At 35.5% G+C, this 21,063-nt stretch overlaps 1 protein-coding gene across 1 annotated transcript in view; it reads left to right on the top strand.

Annotated features, from left to right (window-relative positions):
* The window catches only part of SRFBP1 (serum response factor binding protein 1), a 64,746-nt gene that overhangs the window by 29,833 nt on the left and 13,850 nt on the right, over nt 1-21,063 (top strand). Inside the window, exon 4 of the mRNA XM_006728806.3 lies at nt 10,623-10,694. Coding sequence (XP_006728869.1) covers nt 10,623-10,694 — 72 coding nt within the window. The remainder of the gene's footprint in view (nt 1-10,622; nt 10,695-21,063) is intronic.

Here is a 21,063-nt window from a genome sequence, read left to right as displayed (position 1 = left end):
TCCTAGCTGTGACAGACAAGAAAAAGGAAAGAAAGGCATCCAAATTGAAAAGGAAGAGGTAAAACTGTCACTGTTTGTTGTTGCCATGATACTATATGTAGAAAACCCTGAAGCCTCCGCCTCCGGTCTGTGTTTTAAAGTGTGTTTTATCCGATATAAGTTTCGCTACCCCAGCTTTTTTTTCATTTCTGTTTTCATGGATTATCGTTTTCTTTCCCTTCATTCCATCTGTATGTGTCTTTAGGTCTGAAGTGAGTCTCTCCTATGCAGCTTATAGGGTGGTCTTATTTTTTTTATCCATTCATTAATCCTCTATCTGTTCATTGGCGCATTTAGTCTATTTACATTTAAAATAATTATGGGTAGGTATGTACTATCAATAATTTTTTATTTGGTTATTTGTCTTTTTACACAGTACCTGGTGTTCTGCACAATGGAAAGCTCTCAGTAACATGTTTCAAATATTAATATGCACATCTCTTATAAATAGGTTTTTGAAGAGATTATATAGTAAAGAACCATTAAATTTTTCAAATCAGATTGAAGATAAATCTTTATCATAGTAGCTAGTGAATTTTTTAGTTTATTTTATCCTCTAAAGATAATGCTTGAGACTTTGTTGTTAGTTCATTTTTCATTTCAGGTTTAAGAATTTGAATGTCAAAATAAGTTCAGTATGTTGATAAATTTTAAGATGTAGCAGAGTGTAATTAAAAAAGCAAAGAAGAATAAAGCTACTTGTGTCATTTCCTAAAAGGTTTACAAGTCGGGTTGATACCTTTTTTGTACTTTTGTCTACTTTAATGTTTTTTAGTCTGTTTCTTCATCTTAAAACTGGAAATATTTTCTAGTTGACCTCCTTACTGTGGGGATTAAATCTATAATGGAATCCTGAACCTACAAGGAGGGTAATGGTAGTCCAAAGGAGGGAACCAAATTCAACAAACAGTACAGGAGAGGAAGCACAACGGGGATAGGAACATAGCAGAAGCATGACGAAGAGGCCCACAGTGGGAGACGCCTCTGAGCTGTCTCCTCTGAATGGCAAAGGCTGGAGATGCCGTTAATTGCAATAGGGAACACAGCGATAGGCAAAGGAGGAAGACAGAGATATTTTATTTGGAAAAAAAAATCCCTTGGCAGTATGATAACAGAGTATACCTCATTGAAGTTCCATCTGGTAGAACTGTATTTAGGAAACAGTAGAACAATGTTTAGGAACAAAGTTTTTTGTTGTCACTGAAGGGTAACCATAATGAGATTTCCATCTGTGGAAACGCATGAAGATTTGGATGTCAGTAACTCTCACGAGTTATTTCAGGTTCTGTATTTCAGAGAAATGCCTTTCTTGCCTGATTTCCCAATAGACCAAAAAAAAAAGAAAAAAAGAATCTCTAAGAATTCAGACTTCTCTTGCCACCCTTTAATTCTTTGTATCTGGTCTTGCCCCTTATAACCTAAACGGAGTCCAATTTTAGTCTCATTTTGGAAAATAGAAATATGTTTCCTATTTTATGAAATTAAAAGCCCAACCTTAATGAGAGCCTCTTGGAATTAAAAATGTCAGCATGGTTACTGCGTCCAAGTTACTTTTTGTCTTGACTCAGTCTCCCTCCCCAAAGCGTGATATAGAACAGTTTGACTGCAAACATACTTTGCCCACTGAATCAGAGACAACAGTACAGTGGTTATCTAGTTATGAGTCAGAAGATACAAGTCTCAAAAGCCTCTGGAAAGAAGAAAGAAAAGGAGATAGCCCAGTAATCAAAATTGGGATTATCTCATTCCAATTAAATTCGCTATTTTGAATATAAGCAAAGCAGTAGCATCCAGCATCATGTGGAATAAGGGAACTGGAATATTGTGGTAAGTCTTGTTATTAGTGGATGACTACTTTTAATGTAAGAAACTTGAACAACTTTAGTTGAATGTGATGAGGAAAGAATGAAAACCATGTCTGATTTATCACCACTGACAACAGGATATGGCAAAAAGCACCATGTGGGGATTCCAGGCCCACCCCTGTTATAATACCTTGAATGGATCTCTTACACTTTCTTGGGTTAACATTTCCTCTTAGGCTCATTGATTCACTGGAAGGATTCACAATACTGAAAAAAAAAAAGCTTTTATGCTCACAGTAATATTTTATTACTGTTCAAGGATACAGATTAAAATCAGCAAAAGGAAATGGCAAATGAGAAGAAAGTCCAGAAGACACCAGGCATACACTTGTATCTTCCTTCCTCTTCCAATTTAGTCACATGGACATACCCCCAGCAATCATATGTGACAACGCTTGCAAAGTGTTGCCAACTAGGAAAGCTGACTTGAGCCTTTAGTGCCCAGGGTTTTTATCTGGAGCCAGTCACATAGTCGTGAACTACCTGCATGACCGTCCTCATCAATGACTCAGAATTAAGCCTCCCAGAGCATAGACATAGCCACCATAAGTCACATTGTTAGCATCAACTATCTGATCAAATTGGTACCCTGTGTTCCAAGAGCTCAGAACTCATCTCCAGAAGCTGGCCAATGGCCAGTCCTGAAGATACACCTTTTTCAGTTATGTGCAGAGTTTGAGCAACCCAGGCCTGCTGAATTAACCGTTTCCTGCATGGGTATAGAATTACATAATAGTTTAAGTCTCTTATAATTCTAATGTTTTAATGAATGGATTACTAACTCCTCTCATATAATTGTAAAAAATTTAATGCTTTATTTCATCTTTGAGATGGATTGGATAATTCTAATGATTTGAAAGCTTAAATAAAAGAAATAAATTATACTGATGCTAGAAAATAAAGCTGAATTGAATGTCTAACAGTGAAAGAATTTGTGTCTTACACAAGTCAACACAGAGCCCTGCTCACTGATGAATAAACTCCCAAGTGAATAAAATCCCAAGATTAAGATTTTCAGACTTGAGTTCTTGTAAGGAAGTCAAAGGAAAAGAAGCCACTTAAGCCCAGTTTCAGAAGCTTAGTCAGCATTTGATTAGTAAATTACTGATTTTTTTAATTTCCCTTGCATTGGTGATAAATTTAAACTTTTTTTTAAAATGAAAACCCTTTATAGGATTTCTCTACAATTGAGTAAAATTGCTCAGGTTTTATTTGTCTAATTTAGTGTGAGTCTCTTTTGCACTCATTTTTAAAGTTGTTTAGTGCAGTATTCCATATTTTGCATCTGTAATTTAACTGGTATCTTCATTTTCCTATTGTTTATCCTTGGTCTATGGTTTTCTAGTTGAGAATGGCTTTGTGTTTTTGCCTCTTACCTTTTTTTGGGGGGGGTCACTTAATGTGTTTGCTCATATTTATTGGATTTTAAAATGTTAAAAAATTTCTTTTCCTAAATTAAAATGTATCTAGGTATTTTTTTCCCACGTCCATAATGTACGACTTTGATATAAAATTTGCAAATTACCATATGGAATAATGCATTTTGTTCTACTTTTGAAATTGTTGAATATTTGACATGGTTATATTCAATTTAAAATAGAGAAAAACCTTTCTAAAATTTAAGAGAAATACTTTTATCTGGAAAAAGGCTTAAGAATTAATTTTGTATAAAAGAAAACTAAGTGTTTCTGTATGGTTAGTCATTTTATTTAGAATTAACCCCATACACTAGAAATGGCTTAATGCAAAATTATCATACAAGCCCTGAACTGGTATCTTTTCTCTCACATTTTTAATGGATATTTTCTTAACCATGTGCATGAGGGGACCAGATAACCTTTCAAAACTAAGTACTTGTAAAATGTCCTTGGAATAAATAAATAGCTGCTATGTAAAAAGTCTGTTGTTGGGTCTAGAAATGGATCTTAGTTTTCTATCTGGCTTAAAATCTTTTCTCAGAAGGAACAGTCTTATCTTTTAGTTGCCACCTGCCTAGCTTATTAGCTAATGTGGTTCCGACCCATTCACAACATAATATGTATGTTTCAGTGAGTCCTTAAGTAGTAATATTTTACTTTCTCTCATTCTAAAAAAAAAAAGTACAGTAATGTACCATACTTTTGAGCAGTAAATGCTCCACTTTGCAACACCCTAGGAGTCCTCCTTGCCATTCTTTCCAGAATTTCTCTTCACCTTTGCTTCATAAAAAGCCCACATTTGCAACTAAATATTTTTTGGCAAATCCTGGATTTGACTTTTCTTTTGATAAGAGACTTTACTGATCTCTTTTAGATTTTCTCTTCTCACTAAGAAATAGGCATTTTAAATTTCTTTATTCTGGTCCAATTCTGTTCAATAAATGTTTTGTACTGGGATCTAATAGGCAAAAGTATTGAATAAAACACCTTTCTTACCCTTGAAGAACCTACCCTGTAGGCTTTTCATTCCATTTTTATATGAAGAAAATGGAAGGCAAAGGTTAATATAAGCATAAATTATTCTGTGACTGTTTTATATTGTACCTCAGGCCTTTTCGGTTTGACTAGATAGCTTACTGCCTGGCCGTGTTCAGGTTTGCTTCCTTCCCATGCACTTGAAGCAAAACTATTCCCAACAAGCTGGTTGGTTAGAGTGTACCTCCGCTTCTGAATAGTGAGGCAGAAAACTGAAATTGTTGAAACTCTTTATGGTTCAAGCCTCTAAATACCATTTGTCTTTCAGAGTTCTTTCCTTTTTACCTAAATTAAGGCTCTTTGGGGTTTTATCCACAAACCTTGCAATTTTACTAGCTTTTGGAACTCTTGTGGGGAACCATTCACTTATAACAAAGATAAAAGATATATTGACAACTGAAAATCCTATGAACTACCCATCATCCCAAGTATTCTTTGAAAATTGTGAATTACTTCAGATTTAAAAAAAAAAAAAAAAGTCAATTCCCAATATCCCTGACAGTTTAAATTACTGATCTAGTGGACCTTAATGAATTTTGGTGTAGCAGCTGGCTTTCATAATCCATTTGCAGGGTAATTTATTCTTAAAATATGACTAAAATTGTGTGGCCAAATTATAACCCAATGTTTAGTTTTTCACTCAATCCAAGAGAAATGAAAATGTTGTTTAAAACTTATCCCTTGAAAGTATATTAGATATGCTGAGTCAGAATGTACATAAATCTAGAATTTAGAGCTGTAAGAGACAGTTTGTGAATTCTGAAAGTTTAGCATGAACTTCCCAAGTAGACTCCACAGTGGACTCTTAGAAGGATTCAAAAAGGCCATAGGTTAAATTTCCTCTTGCCTTCTGATGGGAATACTAACATTTGAGGTGCTGTCTATCCACTTGTGACAATATATCAGGAGTCTTATTCTGAAAGGCAATACCTGATCTCTTATGAATAAACATACAGGGAGGGAGGAATAACTTCATAATACACTATTGCCGTTTTTGCATTGTCTAAAATGACATTTTATTTATTAACTTCTCATTGTCTACTTGTGATAGCACTAAACAGAAATTCTAGGTTAACATAGGAGATAGCATCCCCTATGCTGTCATGTGCTTATATTTAAAACAAAGGCAATAAACAACTTGGCTCCAAAATACTCAAGAATGAGTGTTGTCATAAGGAATGTTTAAGTCATTCATCTCCATCTAAATTTTACTTTGATAATTAAGGTGAATATTTTATTCTGGGCATTATTGATGGCACAGAGTGCTTGTCCAAATAATACAGTGTAATGAATAATACGAAGATTGGTAGGAGATAGAAACTATGTTAGCTTCCTAGTGCTTCTGTAACAAACTATCATAAATTTAATGGCTTAAAACAAGGATATATTATCTTAGAGTTCTAGCAGTCAGAAGTCTTAAAATCAGGGTGTTAGCAGGGCTGTGTACCTTCTGGAGACTCTAGAGAAGTCAGTCTCCTGTCACCCTCAGCTTTTAGAAGCCACTTGCATTTCTCCATTCGTGGCCCCTTCTTCTATCTTCAGGTCCACCAGCATGGCATCTTCAGGTTTCAGTCTCCTTCTCTTGCTCATTTCCTTTCTCCCTCCCCCACCTCCAACCCAATCTCTATCTCACTCCTATTCTCTGCTGCTCTCAGAACTTTTAGTTACTTTAGGCCCATCTGGATAATCCAGGATAGTACCCACAGCTTAAAATCTTTAATTTAAGTAAATCTGCAAGATTTCTTTGGCCCTGTAAGGTAACATACTCACAGGCTCTGGGAATTGGGACATGGACATACTTGGGAAGCCGTTCAACCTAGTACAGAGTGTGCAAATAATAGTTACTTATGTTGTAAAAGTAGAGGTTATCATAACCCTAATTTGTGTTTGTTGGTCATACTCCCAAAGGTACGAATGTAAACAGATGCTTTTCCCTTCTTCAGTCTAAGAATATATTCTCTACTTAGTGGCCATTTTTCAGAGGTATTATATTTCCTAAAGGCTCCTTTAGTTTTGATTGTGTGGATTTAATTTAAGTTCATTGTCTACGGTGTGTCTGGGGCTTTTGAGTTTTTTCAGAAACAACGGATGAGATAAAGAGCAGGTACTCTGGCTCTTGCTGTTGCTGAGTAATAAACCGTTCTTTATCTCTGGCCCAAGAGTTTTGTGTCTTCTGCTGGCATCCACAATACCATGTCAGGCTTACTTACTAACTTTCAAGTAGGGTAAAATCTCAGATCCTTCACGGATTTTGACAGTGGCTCTTGCTTATAATTTACCCAAGAAATGCCCAGCCTTTTTTAGTGGCATTCATGTTTCTTTAAATATTCTCAACCTCATTCAATTCAGATCAACTTCAGTTTCCCTGTTAAGCGTATTCTGTTTATTTTGAACCTTCATAACATTTTCCCAATAGTATTTCTGAAAGACCACGTAAGTTGCCAGAATTAGGTACTGGGGTTGCTTAGTGCCTCACATTTATTCAAAAACGTATCTATTTTTTGTGTGTGTTGAAAGGTGTGTTACTGTTGAAAGGTACAGTAAATACTTTAAACTTCTATAAATCAGCCTCATTTAAAACTAGAAGGTTCTTATAACTAGAAGATTCTGTGTTCATTGGTCACATGACATTGGAACCATGAGGTAGAGTTTAACTTTTGTGTTAGTTTTTACATGAATGCTTTAAATATGGTGGAGATCTTTTGGATTATATCAAAGTGGCAATAAAATAGATTATGATCTAGTGGAAGCAGTAATTAAGGTCAGTCTTACCACCAACTAACAATAGGACCTTGGAAAAATCACATGATTTAATTGAGTCTTCCTTTCCATTTGATAAGTGAAGAATTGAATAAAGATAATTTAGGTTCCTTTTAGTTGAGCATTTGTTCATTTATTTCTGTTACCTTATTTTTATTTATATAGTTGTTTTAAAAATAAAAACCTCTTTAAATATGTCCTATAGATTGTGAAATGCAGTGTTGCCTTATTAATTTTCAGAAACCCTGAAATTGCTGTTTATATTTTTCCTTTCCCAAGAGTTATTTGAGGTTTTTGTTGTTGTTGTTTTAAATTCCTGGTAGAAGAGCCTTTTTTTCCATTGGTTTTCTTTAATTCCTACTTTTTCATTGTGATCAGGGAATGTTGTTTTTAGTATTTTACTTGATGGAACTTACTAATACCTACTTTGACTTAATATGTGATCAATTTTTTAACGTTCATGTGTGCTTGAGAAGAAGGTATAATTTGTATTACTAGAATATAATGTTCAAAATAAATCCATGACAGATACACCTTATTAATTATGTTAAGATTTTCTAATGCTTTTCCCCCTATTCTCAACTTTCTTGAACTGAGGGTTGTGTGAAAGTCTTCTATTAGTTGTGTGTTTCTATTTTTCTGTATCTTGTAGTTTCTGCTGTGTCTCATTTCATTTTTTTTCTTTACTTGAATTATTCTTCATCTGATACATGATCTCAACTCCTGCTTCCTAATTGTTCCTATTTGCCTCGTATATCTTGGTGAATTCCTTTGTTTTTAGCCTTTTTGAATCATTGTGTTTTTTTGTGTATCTCATATATTTAGCGTAGACTTAGGTTTTGCTTTTTGATCCAATCTGGATGTTTTTTTTTTCTAGTATCAACTTCCCCAGTATCTTAATCTTCTACTCCCTGGCTCTCTGTATGTGCAAGCTTGTAATGCAGTGAGTGCTATGTTGAATTTGGTGTTAGTTTCTCAACTTGGAGATATTTTGAAGTTTATTGTATCCTCTACCTCCTAATAATGATGAAGGCATGGTTCATGTAGCCCTTGTTGAATTTATTCTTTTGGAGGGAGTATGTGGATTGGTTGAGATTTAAGCAGCATTATCTTCTGCACGTATTATGTTCATATTTGCAATAACATTTAACTGATTTACTCTTTAGAATGATTTTTTTATTTACAGAGTAGAAAAAGATACCTATAGCCAGCCGACAAAAAAATTTGGATTTTTTAAATTATAATTTAAATAGTTTTACTGACTTTAAACTTACAGGGAGGCCATCTTTCAAATTAGCTCATCAGTTCCTAAAGACATTATACACACACACACACAGACTTAAAAGAAAGAATCTATTATTTTTATTCTCCTTACATAGATTTGTTTTACATACACATTTTTTCCTAATTGCATCCGTGTATACAAAATAAAATTGAGTATTTTCAGAAACTGTGCTTTTTGATCTTTCTGGCATTAGACCATTATCAGTATTTCTTTTTTTTCCATTCTGCTCATTTTCCAAAAGCATAGTATGGTTTTTTAATACAGAATCTGTGGTAATTTTTCAGGAGTTACACAAATCAGTATGTACAAGGATAATTACTCCATTCTTATTTATAAAAAGATTTAAAAAATCAGAAAACATACTAATGTCTGATAATAAAAGGTTGGCTAAATAAATAAGGACAATGATGTAAGAGAATGAAAAGAAAATGGATAGATACTTGCTTTGTCATTAAATGATAAAGCTAGTTTACAAAATGCTATGATCCTGGTTTGTTTGTGTGTGTGTGTGTTTTTAGGTTTTATTTATTTGAGAGGGAGAGAGAGAGAGCATGCGCGTGGGTGCACGTGTGTGAGCGGGGGGAGGGACAAGGGAGAAAGAGAGCAGACTCCCCACTGAGTGGGGAGCCCCAGGCAGGGCTCAATCTCATGTCCCCAGATCATGGACTGAGCCGAAACCAAGAGTTGGTGCTCAACCAACCGAGCCACCCAGGTGCCCTGGACCTATTTTTGTTTAAAATATATTTTAGGGGGGGCGCCTGGGTGGCTCAGTTGGTTAAGCGACTGCCTTCGGCTCAGGTCATGATCCTGGAGTCCCGGGATCGAGTCCCGCATCGGGCTCCCTGCTCGGCAGGGAGTCTGCTTCTCCCTCTCCCGCTCCCTCCTCTTGTGCTCTTTCTCTCTCTCACTCTCTCTCTCAAATAAATAAATAAAATCTTTAAAAAAAAAAAATAAATAAAATAAAATAAAATATATTTTAGGGGCACCTTGGTGACACGTTCGGATAAGTCTCCAACTCTTGGTTTTGGCTCAGGTCATAATCTCAGTGTTGTTAGATCGAGCCCCATGGTGGGCTCCATGCTCAGTGTGGAGTCTGCTTCAGACTCTCTCTCTCTCTCTCCCTAAAATAAATAAATCTTAAAAATACATATAATTTAAATAATTTTCATGGAATAATTCCTGTATAGTTTTTGCCGTATCATACATTTATCTAACTTAGTATCACTCAATGTTGTTTTAAAACCAACTATCTGATTTTATTTAGCTTTCTTCCAAATAGTATTATGAAAAAAATACACAAATGTTCATTGTATTTTTTCATGCACAGTAGAATAACTTGATAAGTTAAGAGAAATTTCATTTTTGTATGATCTAAAGTCCTCATTCTTTAGTGAAATGTGTATCAAACTCAGTTCTCTTAAACATATAGAAGGGTGTATGATAAAATTATAACCATGTATACATTGTTAGTAATTTTACTTATTTTTTCTCTGCTTTTCTGGTTTTTAATTTTTTAAAGTAAATTTGGATTAATTCCTTGTATAGTATAAAAGTATTTTGTAGCTTAGATTTTTTTAATCATTAATTAAAATTAAGTATTTCTCTATAAATCTTTACATTTCTCTGTGAAATGATGTAATTGCTAATGCCCTGAAATGTAATTAAAATAAGTAATAATTTCTTTGAAATTTAGAAGTCTTAAATTAATATTTTGAGTTATATTAATCTTATTTCAATTAAAGAACTGTTATTAAGCTGGAAATTTAATGGCACATTAAATTTTCTGGCTTCCATGGAATCTGAGTATAACTGTCTTAAGAGGATTAGCTCTTAAATTCATTTTGCTGTGGTTTTTCATAATATTGTAAGTTCATACTGTGACAGGAGTTATTCTCATCCAAAAATTAAGAACTTATTTAATACCAGATTTCTTAAAAGACAAACATGGGAAGGAATGTACCTCATAATAACGAATGGTGCACTAAAATTAGATTCATAACTGGGCGCCTTGGTGGCTCAGTTGGTTAAGCATCCTACTCTAGATTTCGGCTGAGGTCATGATCCTCAGGGTTGTGAGAAAGAGCCCCACTTAGGTCTGTGCTGGGCATAAAACCTGCTTAAGATTCTCTCCTGCATCTCTCTCTGCCCCTCCCCCACAAAAATAAAATAAGTAAATAAAATTAGATTCATAACTAAAATTCCTTTTTTTTTTTTTTACAGGAATTGAAACCTGATATAGTAACTAAATCTGCTCTCAGTGATGATATCAACTTTGAAAAAATCTGCAAAAAGGTATATCTGCAGTGGATTGTCTTTCTTTTAAGAAAAGTTCCTTTTTATATGGTTGACTTACTTTCTCTTGTCACCTTTGTCCTTGAAGAAAAAACTTATCAACAAGCCAGTTACTATTAGTATATGATGATTTTTCTCCACTTGAGCTCCATTATTGCCACCAAAAAAATATTTTTATGGTAATTTATGAATTTTGCTTTGCTTGTGATAGCACACCTTCAAGGTCCTTAAAGGTATGTTGAACTTAATGTGCCATTTATGTGTTAGTAACAGTTTGTTAATCTTACTAAACAGAACAAACAATATTTTTATTTTTTCCTGGTAATTTTTATGACTATTTCATTTAATCTCCATATTTAGTACTCGTGAAAGATTATTTTTACCCCCTTTTTACAAATGAGGAAACTGTAGGTCAGAAAGAATGAAGTGAACTGAGTAGAGCTATACCACTGTTATATGGCACAGTTGGGACTTCTACCCAGTTCTCCTGCTCCTACTATTTCCCCTTTTTCATTTCCGTCCAATTTGCTAATGTCTACGTAAGACAGTTCCAACCTGAGAGCAGATTTTGGATTAATGGATGTTTCTGTGTTGCTTTTCTGTTCTCACTTTCATTGGCATTTGCTCTAATGTGTATTATTTCTTGTTTCTTGCCTTTATGTCCACTTTGCTCTTTTTCTAGTTTCTTAATGTGGAAGCTTCAGTTACTGATTTTAGAGCTTTCTTATTTTCTAACAAGCATTTAGTGTTACAAAGTTGCCTTATGTAAGCACTCCTTTAGCTGCGCCCTTAAATTTGATGGGTTGTATTCTCATTTTCTTTGAGTTCACAATGTTCTAAATTTCCCTTGAAACTTCATCTTTGACCTATGGTTTAGTTAGAAGTATATTGTTTAATTTCTGAACAGTTGAAGGGTTTTCTAGGTATGTTTTCATTATTGTTTCCTTTATGATCCATGAGCAGCCTTTTTATGATTTTTATTTCTGTTATGGTCCAGAATGGCTTATCTTGGTAATATTTCATATGCACTTGAAAACAGTATGTTTTCTCTTGGGATCAGTATCCTAAAAATGTCAAGTAGGTCACGTTAGTTGTTGGTGCTGTTCAGGTGATTTATATCCTTACTGATTTTCTGCCTACTTGTTTTATTGATTACCCAGAGCCTTACGTAGAATCTCCAACTGTAGATGTCAGTTTGCCTATTCCAGCCCTCAGGAAAGAATGCTTTGATTCTTTGAGACTAGCACTGACTTTTCTTTTTTTTTTTTTTTTTTTTTTAAAGATTTTATTTATTCATTTGACAGAGAGAGACACAGTGAGAGAGGGAACACAAGCAGGGGGAGTGGGAGAGGGAGAAGCAGGCTTCCCGTGGAGCAGGGAGCCCGATGCGGGGCTCGATCCCAGGACCTGGGATCATGACCTGAGCCGAAGGCAGATGCTTAATGGCTGAGCCACCCAGGCGCCCCTAGCACTGACTTTTCTTTTTTTTTTTTTTTTTTTTTTAAAGATTTTATTTTTATTTATTTATTTGAGAGAGAGAGAGAGAAACAGCATGAGAGGGGATAGGGTCAGAGGGAGAAGCAGGCTCCCCGCTGAGCCGGGAGCCCGATGTGGGACTCGATCCCAGGATTCCGGGATCATGACCTGAGCCGAAGGCAGTCGCTTAACCAACTGAGCCACCCAGGCGCCCCTAGCACTGACTTTTCTACAAGTGATATGAGACGTTAGATTTTAAAGCATTTTAAGAAAGCCAGAATATGAAAGGTTTTTATTTGTTTGAGGGGAGGGAAAACTTGTTGGTGCCATTGTCCTGATGAGAAAAGCAACACTAAATCCATGAACAAGATTTTACAACAGTCTCTTTATTTTGTACTAGAATAATTTTACAGTAAATATTCTTATTTCTTAGGATTTTTTTCATAAAGAGAGGAAAAAATATAGTTTTAAGCTGTGGTGTGGTCTGTATCTCAGACAAAATAATGACATGTTAAATAGAATAATGGTAACTGAATAAAAATGTTACAGAATTTTGTTTGTTTGTTTTCTCTTGAAAGTTTAAAAAAAATAATCATTTTTCCAGAATAAGTTTTTTGAGCTTTCTGGTTGCTAAATTCTAAAAGTATTCATTAATGTTTAATTTATGGTGAAAGTAAAAAGCATCTTCTCTGCCAGATTGTTTTCACTTTGGAGGATTAATATTAGTGTATGTGTAATATTTATAAAATCAGTTTTTTAGGGTATCCTCTTCCATTTACAACCCTTCCTTCAACTTTCCAGTGTGTGAAGTGTCAATTCTCCAAAAAACAACAAACATCTATATTAGCTTATCATTGTTATTTTGTATTAGTAAATTCATTTGCATATGACAAGATTTGTAGTCCTGAAATTTTTTTTAATTTGTTTATTTTAGAGAAAGAGTTGTACGTGTGCATGAGCAGGGGCCCGAGAGGCAGTGGGGGGTGAGGGGAGAAGAGAGACAAGCAGACTCCCCACTAAGCACAGAGCCTGAAGGGCTAGATCTCACAACCCTGAGATCATGATCTCAGCCGAAATTGAGTTGGACGCTTAACTGACTGAGCCACCCAGGTGCCCCCATGGTCATGAGATTTTTAATACGAATTCAGATAAAAAGTTTAGGATCTTGGAGCGACTAGGTAGCTCATCTGGTTAAGCAGCTGCCTTTGGCTCAGGTCATGATCCAGGGTTCTGGGATCCAGCCCCGCTGAGCAGGGAGCCTGCTTCTCCCTCTGCCTCTCCCACTCCTCCTGCTGTCACTCTCGCTGGCCCACGCTGTCTCTCTTTCTCTTTTTCAAATAAATAAATAAATAAAAATCTTTAAAAAAAAAAAGTCTAGGATCTCACTGTCAAGGGTCAAGTGAAACCTGATTACGTTTCTGCTTTGTTTATACCTTCCTCTAAACAAAAGCAAGGAAGGAAGGGAAGGTGGAGAGAGGGAGGAAGGAGAAACAGTTGTTTAATCCAAGTTCTTGATGGAACCCTGGAGGGATTTAAAGCAAAGGGAAACTGCCCTGCTTAAGAAATCATTTCAGATTCCTCCCAAGCTATTTGATTTCACCTATTTTGTATTCTTCCATTGGATTCAGGCTCTTCTGTTTGAAAACCTGTTAATAAATTAAACCTCTAAAAAATGAGGCAGACAGCAGTGTTGTTCTGTAGAACGGATTGATTGTTCTTCAGTGTGTTGTAGGAAATGAGCTCAGTGGAAGATAACCTCACAGGAACGAAGTCTATTACATAGAGCTCTGTATGTTTGAGGCTATCTGACAATCAGATCAGAGCAGAGCAAAATAATTTATGTAATATCTTCCAGCTTACACAGTTCTTCCATATACATTCTTATCTCAGTTGATCTTAGAACAATGATCTCATGTAGAAAGCATTCATTTGCACATACGTGCACACATGTGGTGTGTGTGTGTGGTAAGAGTAGTGTCTTCATTTTTCAAATGCAGAAAAGGGCTAGAAAGGTTAAGTAGGCAGTTAATATGTATATGATGAAAGTTTAAAGCTAGGGAGTTGAAGAATGAAAATTTTGACATTTCCAGGCAGCTGGTGCCAGGATTTCAGGAACTTCTCAATTCAAAACATGTGTTGCATGCAAAGCACTCAGCTAGGCAGTGTGGAAGATATGAAGGGAATAGGAGACTCAGTATTTTCCAGGGGAATATATAATCTAGTAGGGAGTAAAAGACAGGTATATTAAACAACTACCATATAAGGGGAAGCAAATTAATATTTGTTAACCTCTGTTAACAGTTGCCGACTCATTAGGTGCTTTATATATGTTAGCTTTCTCAGGGAAGATAATAACTGGGACAAATAGGCCCAGAAAGGTCAAAAATATACCTATGGTCAGTCATTAGCAGATAGCAGGTCCAAGGTCTAAACCCTGGTCTCTGCCTACAAAACAGAAGTTTAGAAGAAAAGGCTGGAATGGGTCCCCTATATGTTTTTTGTTTGTTTTGTTTTGTTTTTTTCAAAGATTTTATTCATTTACTTGACAGAGAGACACACAGCGAGAGAGGAAACACAAGCAGGGGGAATGGGAGAGGGAGAAGCAGGCTTCCCGTGGAGCAGAGAGCCCGATGCGGGGCTCGATCCCAGGACCCTGGGATCATGACCCGAGCTGAAGGCAGACGCTTAACGACTGAGCCACCCAGGCGCCCCTGGGTCCCCTATTTGTAAAGACTCCATTTTAGAATCATTGTGTCTCAGGGATTATAAGAGCTCAACAGATGCAGAAACGTCTCCCCTTGCCTTCAGTGTGGACTCTAAGCCTTAGGTTGTCACAATTCTTCTGATCCCACTGAATGGACTGTTTCTTATTACCTCCCTACATGTTTTTAATAAATGTACACATTAATATATCTTTAGGTGAAACCTAGAATTGAAATTAAGTCTAAATATTGAGACTGCTGCTACCATCATTCTGCCTCTACCAGGTCACTCAGAGTCAGTTTGCTGTAGGCAGCTTTTCACAGGAAGGAACATTGCATGTAAGAGAGCTTTTTCATTTTTAGACTGTTGTTTGTATTCACATGTACATTCTCAAAATTCTTTTCAGAATTGAACACCAAATGCTTGTGTTCATAAAAAATACCCATATGCCAAAATAAAATTTTTCCATAAAAAGATGAGGTGTTTTCCCCCTTTTTACTTAATTTATTTGAAATGGAAGAAACTGGAGGTGTGCGAAAACCACAGTTTCCTGAGAATTTTCCATGGCAAATATTGTGTCAACGTTAAATAAGGAAAGCTGTGGTTCCTTCATACCCTCTAATATTATGAAAACTTTTTTCATGCAGGTGTAAAAACTGTTCATAGAGAATTAACTTAGTCTTTTAAGCTTCAAAATCAGTTTATGTAAATTTCAGATATATGACTACTCAGATTTCTTCTATAAACCTCCGTAACATTTTTCATCTTTCCAGTGAAGTTTATCACATTCTGTCTTTGATGAATTAGTTGTTCATTTGTCTTAACCGTTAAAATTAGAGCAAGATTGTGAGCCTCAAATGATGGTGTTTGTGTTCTTATGTGTAAGACCATGCCTTCCCATTTATTTAGACATGTTTATATAAGTATAAATATCAGTGAATACAAAGAGGGATAAAGGAAGGAAGGAAGATGGACAGTAGTGAAATAAGGAGGAATAAAGAATTTGAAAGGTCTCATGACAGGTTCTGCTCTGCTTTTTCTTTGAGTTCTTACCCTCTGCCCAGAGACATAAGCAAACCGTAGACACAGCAGACGGCTGCCGAAACCCAAAGCACAGCCGGAGCTTCAGACCTCTGCCCATTTACTTTACAAGCCTCTTTTTTATGCTTATATTTAATTTCTCTCCAAAAAGATTTGAGAGGGGGGTTTGGAGATGAGTCACAAAATGAGAGAAGGTTATCTCAAACAATTTAGAAGGAAACTGCTTGAGAATACTAGACTGGATTCAGAAACCTGACTGTCAGTTCTAGCTTTTGTTCCCAGCTAGCTAGGTAATCTGGAAATGAAGTCAAGACTGTTAGTCTAATTATTGGATAAAATCATTGGTCTGTATTCCCTTTACCTCTTGTTAAAATTTGAAGTAAAAAAATGCATTGAATGATTTCAAATTGCTTTGTTAAGAAACAGGTTGAAAATGTTAAATTTGACATTGTTTACTTAGGAGAAATAAAGTTTATTAAAATGATTGCTGTCAGCGGCGCCTGAGTGGCGCAGTCGGTTAAGCATCTGCCTTCGGCTCAGGTCTTGATCCGAGGGTCCTGGGATCGAGCTCCGCATCAGGCTCCCTACTCAGCGGGGAGTCTGCTTCTCCCTCTGCCTCTGCCTCTCCCCCTGCTCGTGCTCTCTCTCTCAAGTAAATAAATAAACTCTTTTAAAAAACTAAATAAATAATGTATGGGGATTAACATAAGAATAAAAAAAACTAAATAAAAAATAAAATGATTGCTGTCATTTATAAAACATGGTATTTTTAACTAAGACTTTCTTTAAATCAGACATTTTAAGAAATACATGTGTACCCTTTTTTTTATCTTTGAAGAATGAAAACTGAAATCCTTAGTATTTGTAAAGCATGCAACTATGTATATGCCATTAACAGTTTTTCCCCATTAGAATATTTTTTCTACTCCCCAAATCGTAAGTTACTCAGATTTGCAGATTAGTAACTGACCATCAAGAACAGATATAAATTAACTAAAAACAACTAGCAATTAAACATCAAACATAAGTTTGAAAGACTAGATGTATCCTAAGAAGATCTGTACAATGTATTCTATTTGCAAAAATTGCTGGTTAGCAAAGGGAAGAGGCTTAAATTTCTAGGAGTTTCTGCATTCTAACTAGTGTTGCTTTGCCGTTAGCTGCCTGACTTCAGGCAGTTCACTTACTATCTCTCGGTCTTGCTTTTTTGTTTTTTGGGTTTTGTTTGTTTTTTTTCATTTCTCTAATAACCTCTTGCAGGTCAAACATTCTGGTAATGCCTTTCTGACCCTCTTCAAAGGCCTTATTGTAGCAGATGTAAAAATAACAGGGCTTATCCTCAGTGTTCAGTTTCATTTTGCCAAAAAATTAAGTGTTTTGTGCACCCTCACATACTCAAGCAAGAGTTTTACGGCATTTCTATGCTGTATTACCTGTTGATGTTTAAGTATTCTTTTTTTTTTTTTTAAAGATTTTATTTATTTGACAGCGAGAGAGGGAACACAAGCAGCGGGAGTGGGAGAGGGAGAAGCAGGCTTCCCGCGGAGCAGGGAGCCCGATGCGGGGCTCGATCCCAGGACCCTGGGATCATGACCCGAGCTGAAGGCAGACGCTTAACGACTGAGCCACCCAGGCGCCCCAATGTTTAAGTATTCTTAAATGACTCTGACATTTTTCATATTTCAGTATAACAACAATAGTTGTGCTCTAAAATATTTGGTAATGGTGTTAGGTAGCCAACTTTAACAAAATTTCCAGTTTATAAAAATTAGAAGCAATAAGGACATGCTGAAGTGTGTATTTGCAAATATCATTATGCTGCAAAGTAGGTTTGTCACATATCTATAAGACCACATTATTGTTGGGACACCTGGGTGGCTCAGTCGGTTAAGTGTCTGCCTTCAGCTCAGGTCATGATCCCAGGGTCCTGGGATCGAGTCCCGCATCGGGCTCCCCGCTCCGCGGGGAGCCTGCTTCTCCCTCTGCCTCTCTCTCTCTCTATCTCTCATGAATAAATAAATAAAATCTTAAAAAAAAAAAAAAGACCACATTATTGTTAAATAGATTGCCAGCTAAATGAATGAGAATTTGAGAAGCTATTTCTTTGCTTTTTGCCTAACAATGCTGATATATTAATGTTAAATATTTTGGTAAAAATTTTTGTATTTTTTGTTTTTAGCTTTACTGAGATATAATTGACATATAACAAACATTGTGTAAGTTTAAGTTATACAACCTGATGGTTTGATACACGTATATATTATGAAAAATAACCATAATAAGGTTAATTATCACATCCATCACCATATATAATTACAATTTTTTGTGGTGAGTGCATTTAAGATGTACTCTCTTAGATGCTTTCAAGTATATCATAAAGTATTGTTGTCTGTAATCACCATACTGAATATTAGATCTCTAGAACTTACTCTTCTTTTAACTGAACATTTGTACCCTTTGACCGAAATCTTCCCATTTCCTCTACCACCCCAGTCTCTGGCAACCAACATTCTGCTCTTGCCTCTGTGAGTTTGTTTTTTTTAGATTCCACATATAAGTCATACTATGCAGTATTTGTCTTTCTCCGTCTGTTTCTTTCAGTCATTGTAATGCCTACCAGATTCATCCATGTTGCAGATGGAAAGATTTTCTTCTTTTCGTGGCTAAATAATATTCCAGTGTGTGTGTGTGTGTGTGTGTGTGTGTGTGTACATATATATGTTTTCTTTATTCACTTCATTTGTCAATGGACTCTTGGTTGTTTCCATGTCTTGGCTATCATGAATAATACTGCAGTGAACACAATATCTCTCTGAGATGTCGTTTGCTTCGGGTGTATATCTAGAAGTGGGATTGCTGGATCATATGGTAGCTCTAGTTATAATTTGTTGAGGAACCTCATCTTTTTTCCCTAGTGTCTGTAGTAGTCTGCATTCTCACCAGCAGTGCTCCAGGGCTCCCTTTTCTCCATATACTCACGAATACTTGTTAGCTCTTGGTTTTTTTGAGAGTAGCCATTCTAACAAGTGTGAGGTGGTATCTCATTGTGGTTTTGATTTACATTTCCCCAGTGATTAGTAATGTTGCGCTTCTTTTCATGTACCTGTTGGCCATTTCTTCTTTTGAAAAATATCTGCTCAAGTCCTCCATCCATTTTTAATCAGATTTTATATTTATTTTGTTTTATTTATTTGATATTGAGTTGTATGAGTTCCTTCCATATTGTGGATATTAGCCCCTTATCTGAGATATGGTTTGCAAATATTTTCTCTGATTCTGTAGATTGCCTATTCACTTTGTTGATTGTTCTGTTTTGCAATAAATTTGTAGTTTGATGTAGCCCCACTTGTTTACTTTTACTTTTATTGCTTGTGCTGTTGGTGTCACATCCAAAAAAACATTGACAAGACCAATGTCAAGGAATTTTTTTCCCTATGTGTTCTAGGAGTTTTATGGTTTCAGGTCTCACATTTAAGTCCTTAAGTCCAATTCAAGTTAATTTTTATGAATCGTGTTAAGATATGTGTCTAGTTTCATTCTCTGACATATGAATATCCAGTTTTTCTAATACCATTTATTGAAAAGACTATCTTTTCCCCTTCAAGTATTCTTGGCCCTCTTGTCAAACAGCAGTTCACTCTATATGCATTTGTTTATTCCTGGGCTCTCAATTCTATTCCATTGCTGTGTGTGTCTGTTTTAATGACAGTGCCATACTGTTCTTATTACTATAGCTTTGTACTGTAGTTTGAAATTAGGAAGCATAATGCCTCCAGCTTTGTTCTTTCTCAAGATTGCTGTGGCTATTTGGGGTCTTTTGTAGTTCCAACAAATTTGAGGAAATTTTTTTTTTATTTCTGTGAAAAATGCCATTGTAATTTTGATAGGGATTACATTGAACTTATACATAGCTTTGGGTACTATGGATATTTTAACAATGCCAGTTTTTCCAATCCATAATCATAAGATATCTAATTTTTTGTGTCCTCTTCTATTTCTGTCATTAAAGTCTTACAGTTTTCAGTGTACAGATCTCTCACTTTCTTTGTTGTATTTAGTCCTAAGCCTTTTATCATTTTTGATGGTATTGCTTCTCCATCTCCCTCTGCCTTTTCCCGCATTAGTGTTCTTGCTCACTCTGCTCTCTCTCCCTCAAATAAATAAATAAAAAATCTTAAAAAAAAAAAAACCTTTGGGGGGAAGTAAGTGTTCTTATCAACAAAACACTTTGAACAGAATAATAAAATTTTTATTTACTGATGGCATTTACTGTTTTTTAAAAAGATACAAATTGCATGTAATTACAGAAGTAAAGCTGTGGTATATATAATTCTTCATATTAAATTATTAAGTAATCATACCTGATTAGTAACTACTTAATTATATATATCTGTATACCTTATAAACTCAAGCCTTTTATGTTCTTTGAACAGTATTGATTCTGTTACATACGGATGCATAAGCTCTATGCTGCACACTCCCATTGTGATGGCACCCCTGGTGTTAGGCAATGCAGTGACCTTTTTAAAAATCAGTTAACCTGATACTCTCTTCAAGTAAGTCTTCCATGAAGGTTGCAATATAAAGGCACAGTTATAGGGGAAGACATGTAACATCCAAGGATGATAATGTCTTCATTTATTAGAGTAATACATAATTTTAGAATTATAAATCCTATTCTAGGGCCTTTTTTTTTTTTTAAAGATTTTATCTATTTATTTGACAGCGAGAGACACAGTGAGAGAGGAAACACAGCAGGGGGGAGTGGGAGAGGGAGAAGCAGGCCTCCCGCTGAGCAGGGAGCTCTAGGGCCTTTTTTAAAAAAAAATAGAATTTATTGAAGTCGGATCACTGAGTCACAGTTACTCAGGATATCTTCCAGGGCATTGCTAAGTAAACTCGATGATAAAATGATTCTTAACAAAATAGTTTTTACTTGAAGTCAGCACTCAACATGCAAGTATTATCAATGGTCTTCTAAACCTTGTTATAACTAAGATGGTGGGATGTAATGAGCTCTGGAAAAAAGAATACACAGCTCATCAGAGCTTTTAGCAAGTTGTCAAAGCAGGGTTTGGAACAATAGTAGGTATGTTTTTGAAAAATTTTATATGAACACATTTAACCAAAATATTTGGGATTCCCATAA

This window comes from Leptonychotes weddellii, chromosome 7 (assembly GCF_054177405.1).
Source record: "Leptonychotes weddellii isolate Sample4059 chromosome 7, ASM5417740v2, whole genome shotgun sequence".
NCBI classification, from domain to species: Eukaryota; Metazoa; Chordata; class Mammalia; order Carnivora; family Phocidae; genus Leptonychotes; species Leptonychotes weddellii.
This window is presented reverse-complemented; position numbering and strand designations above follow the sequence as displayed.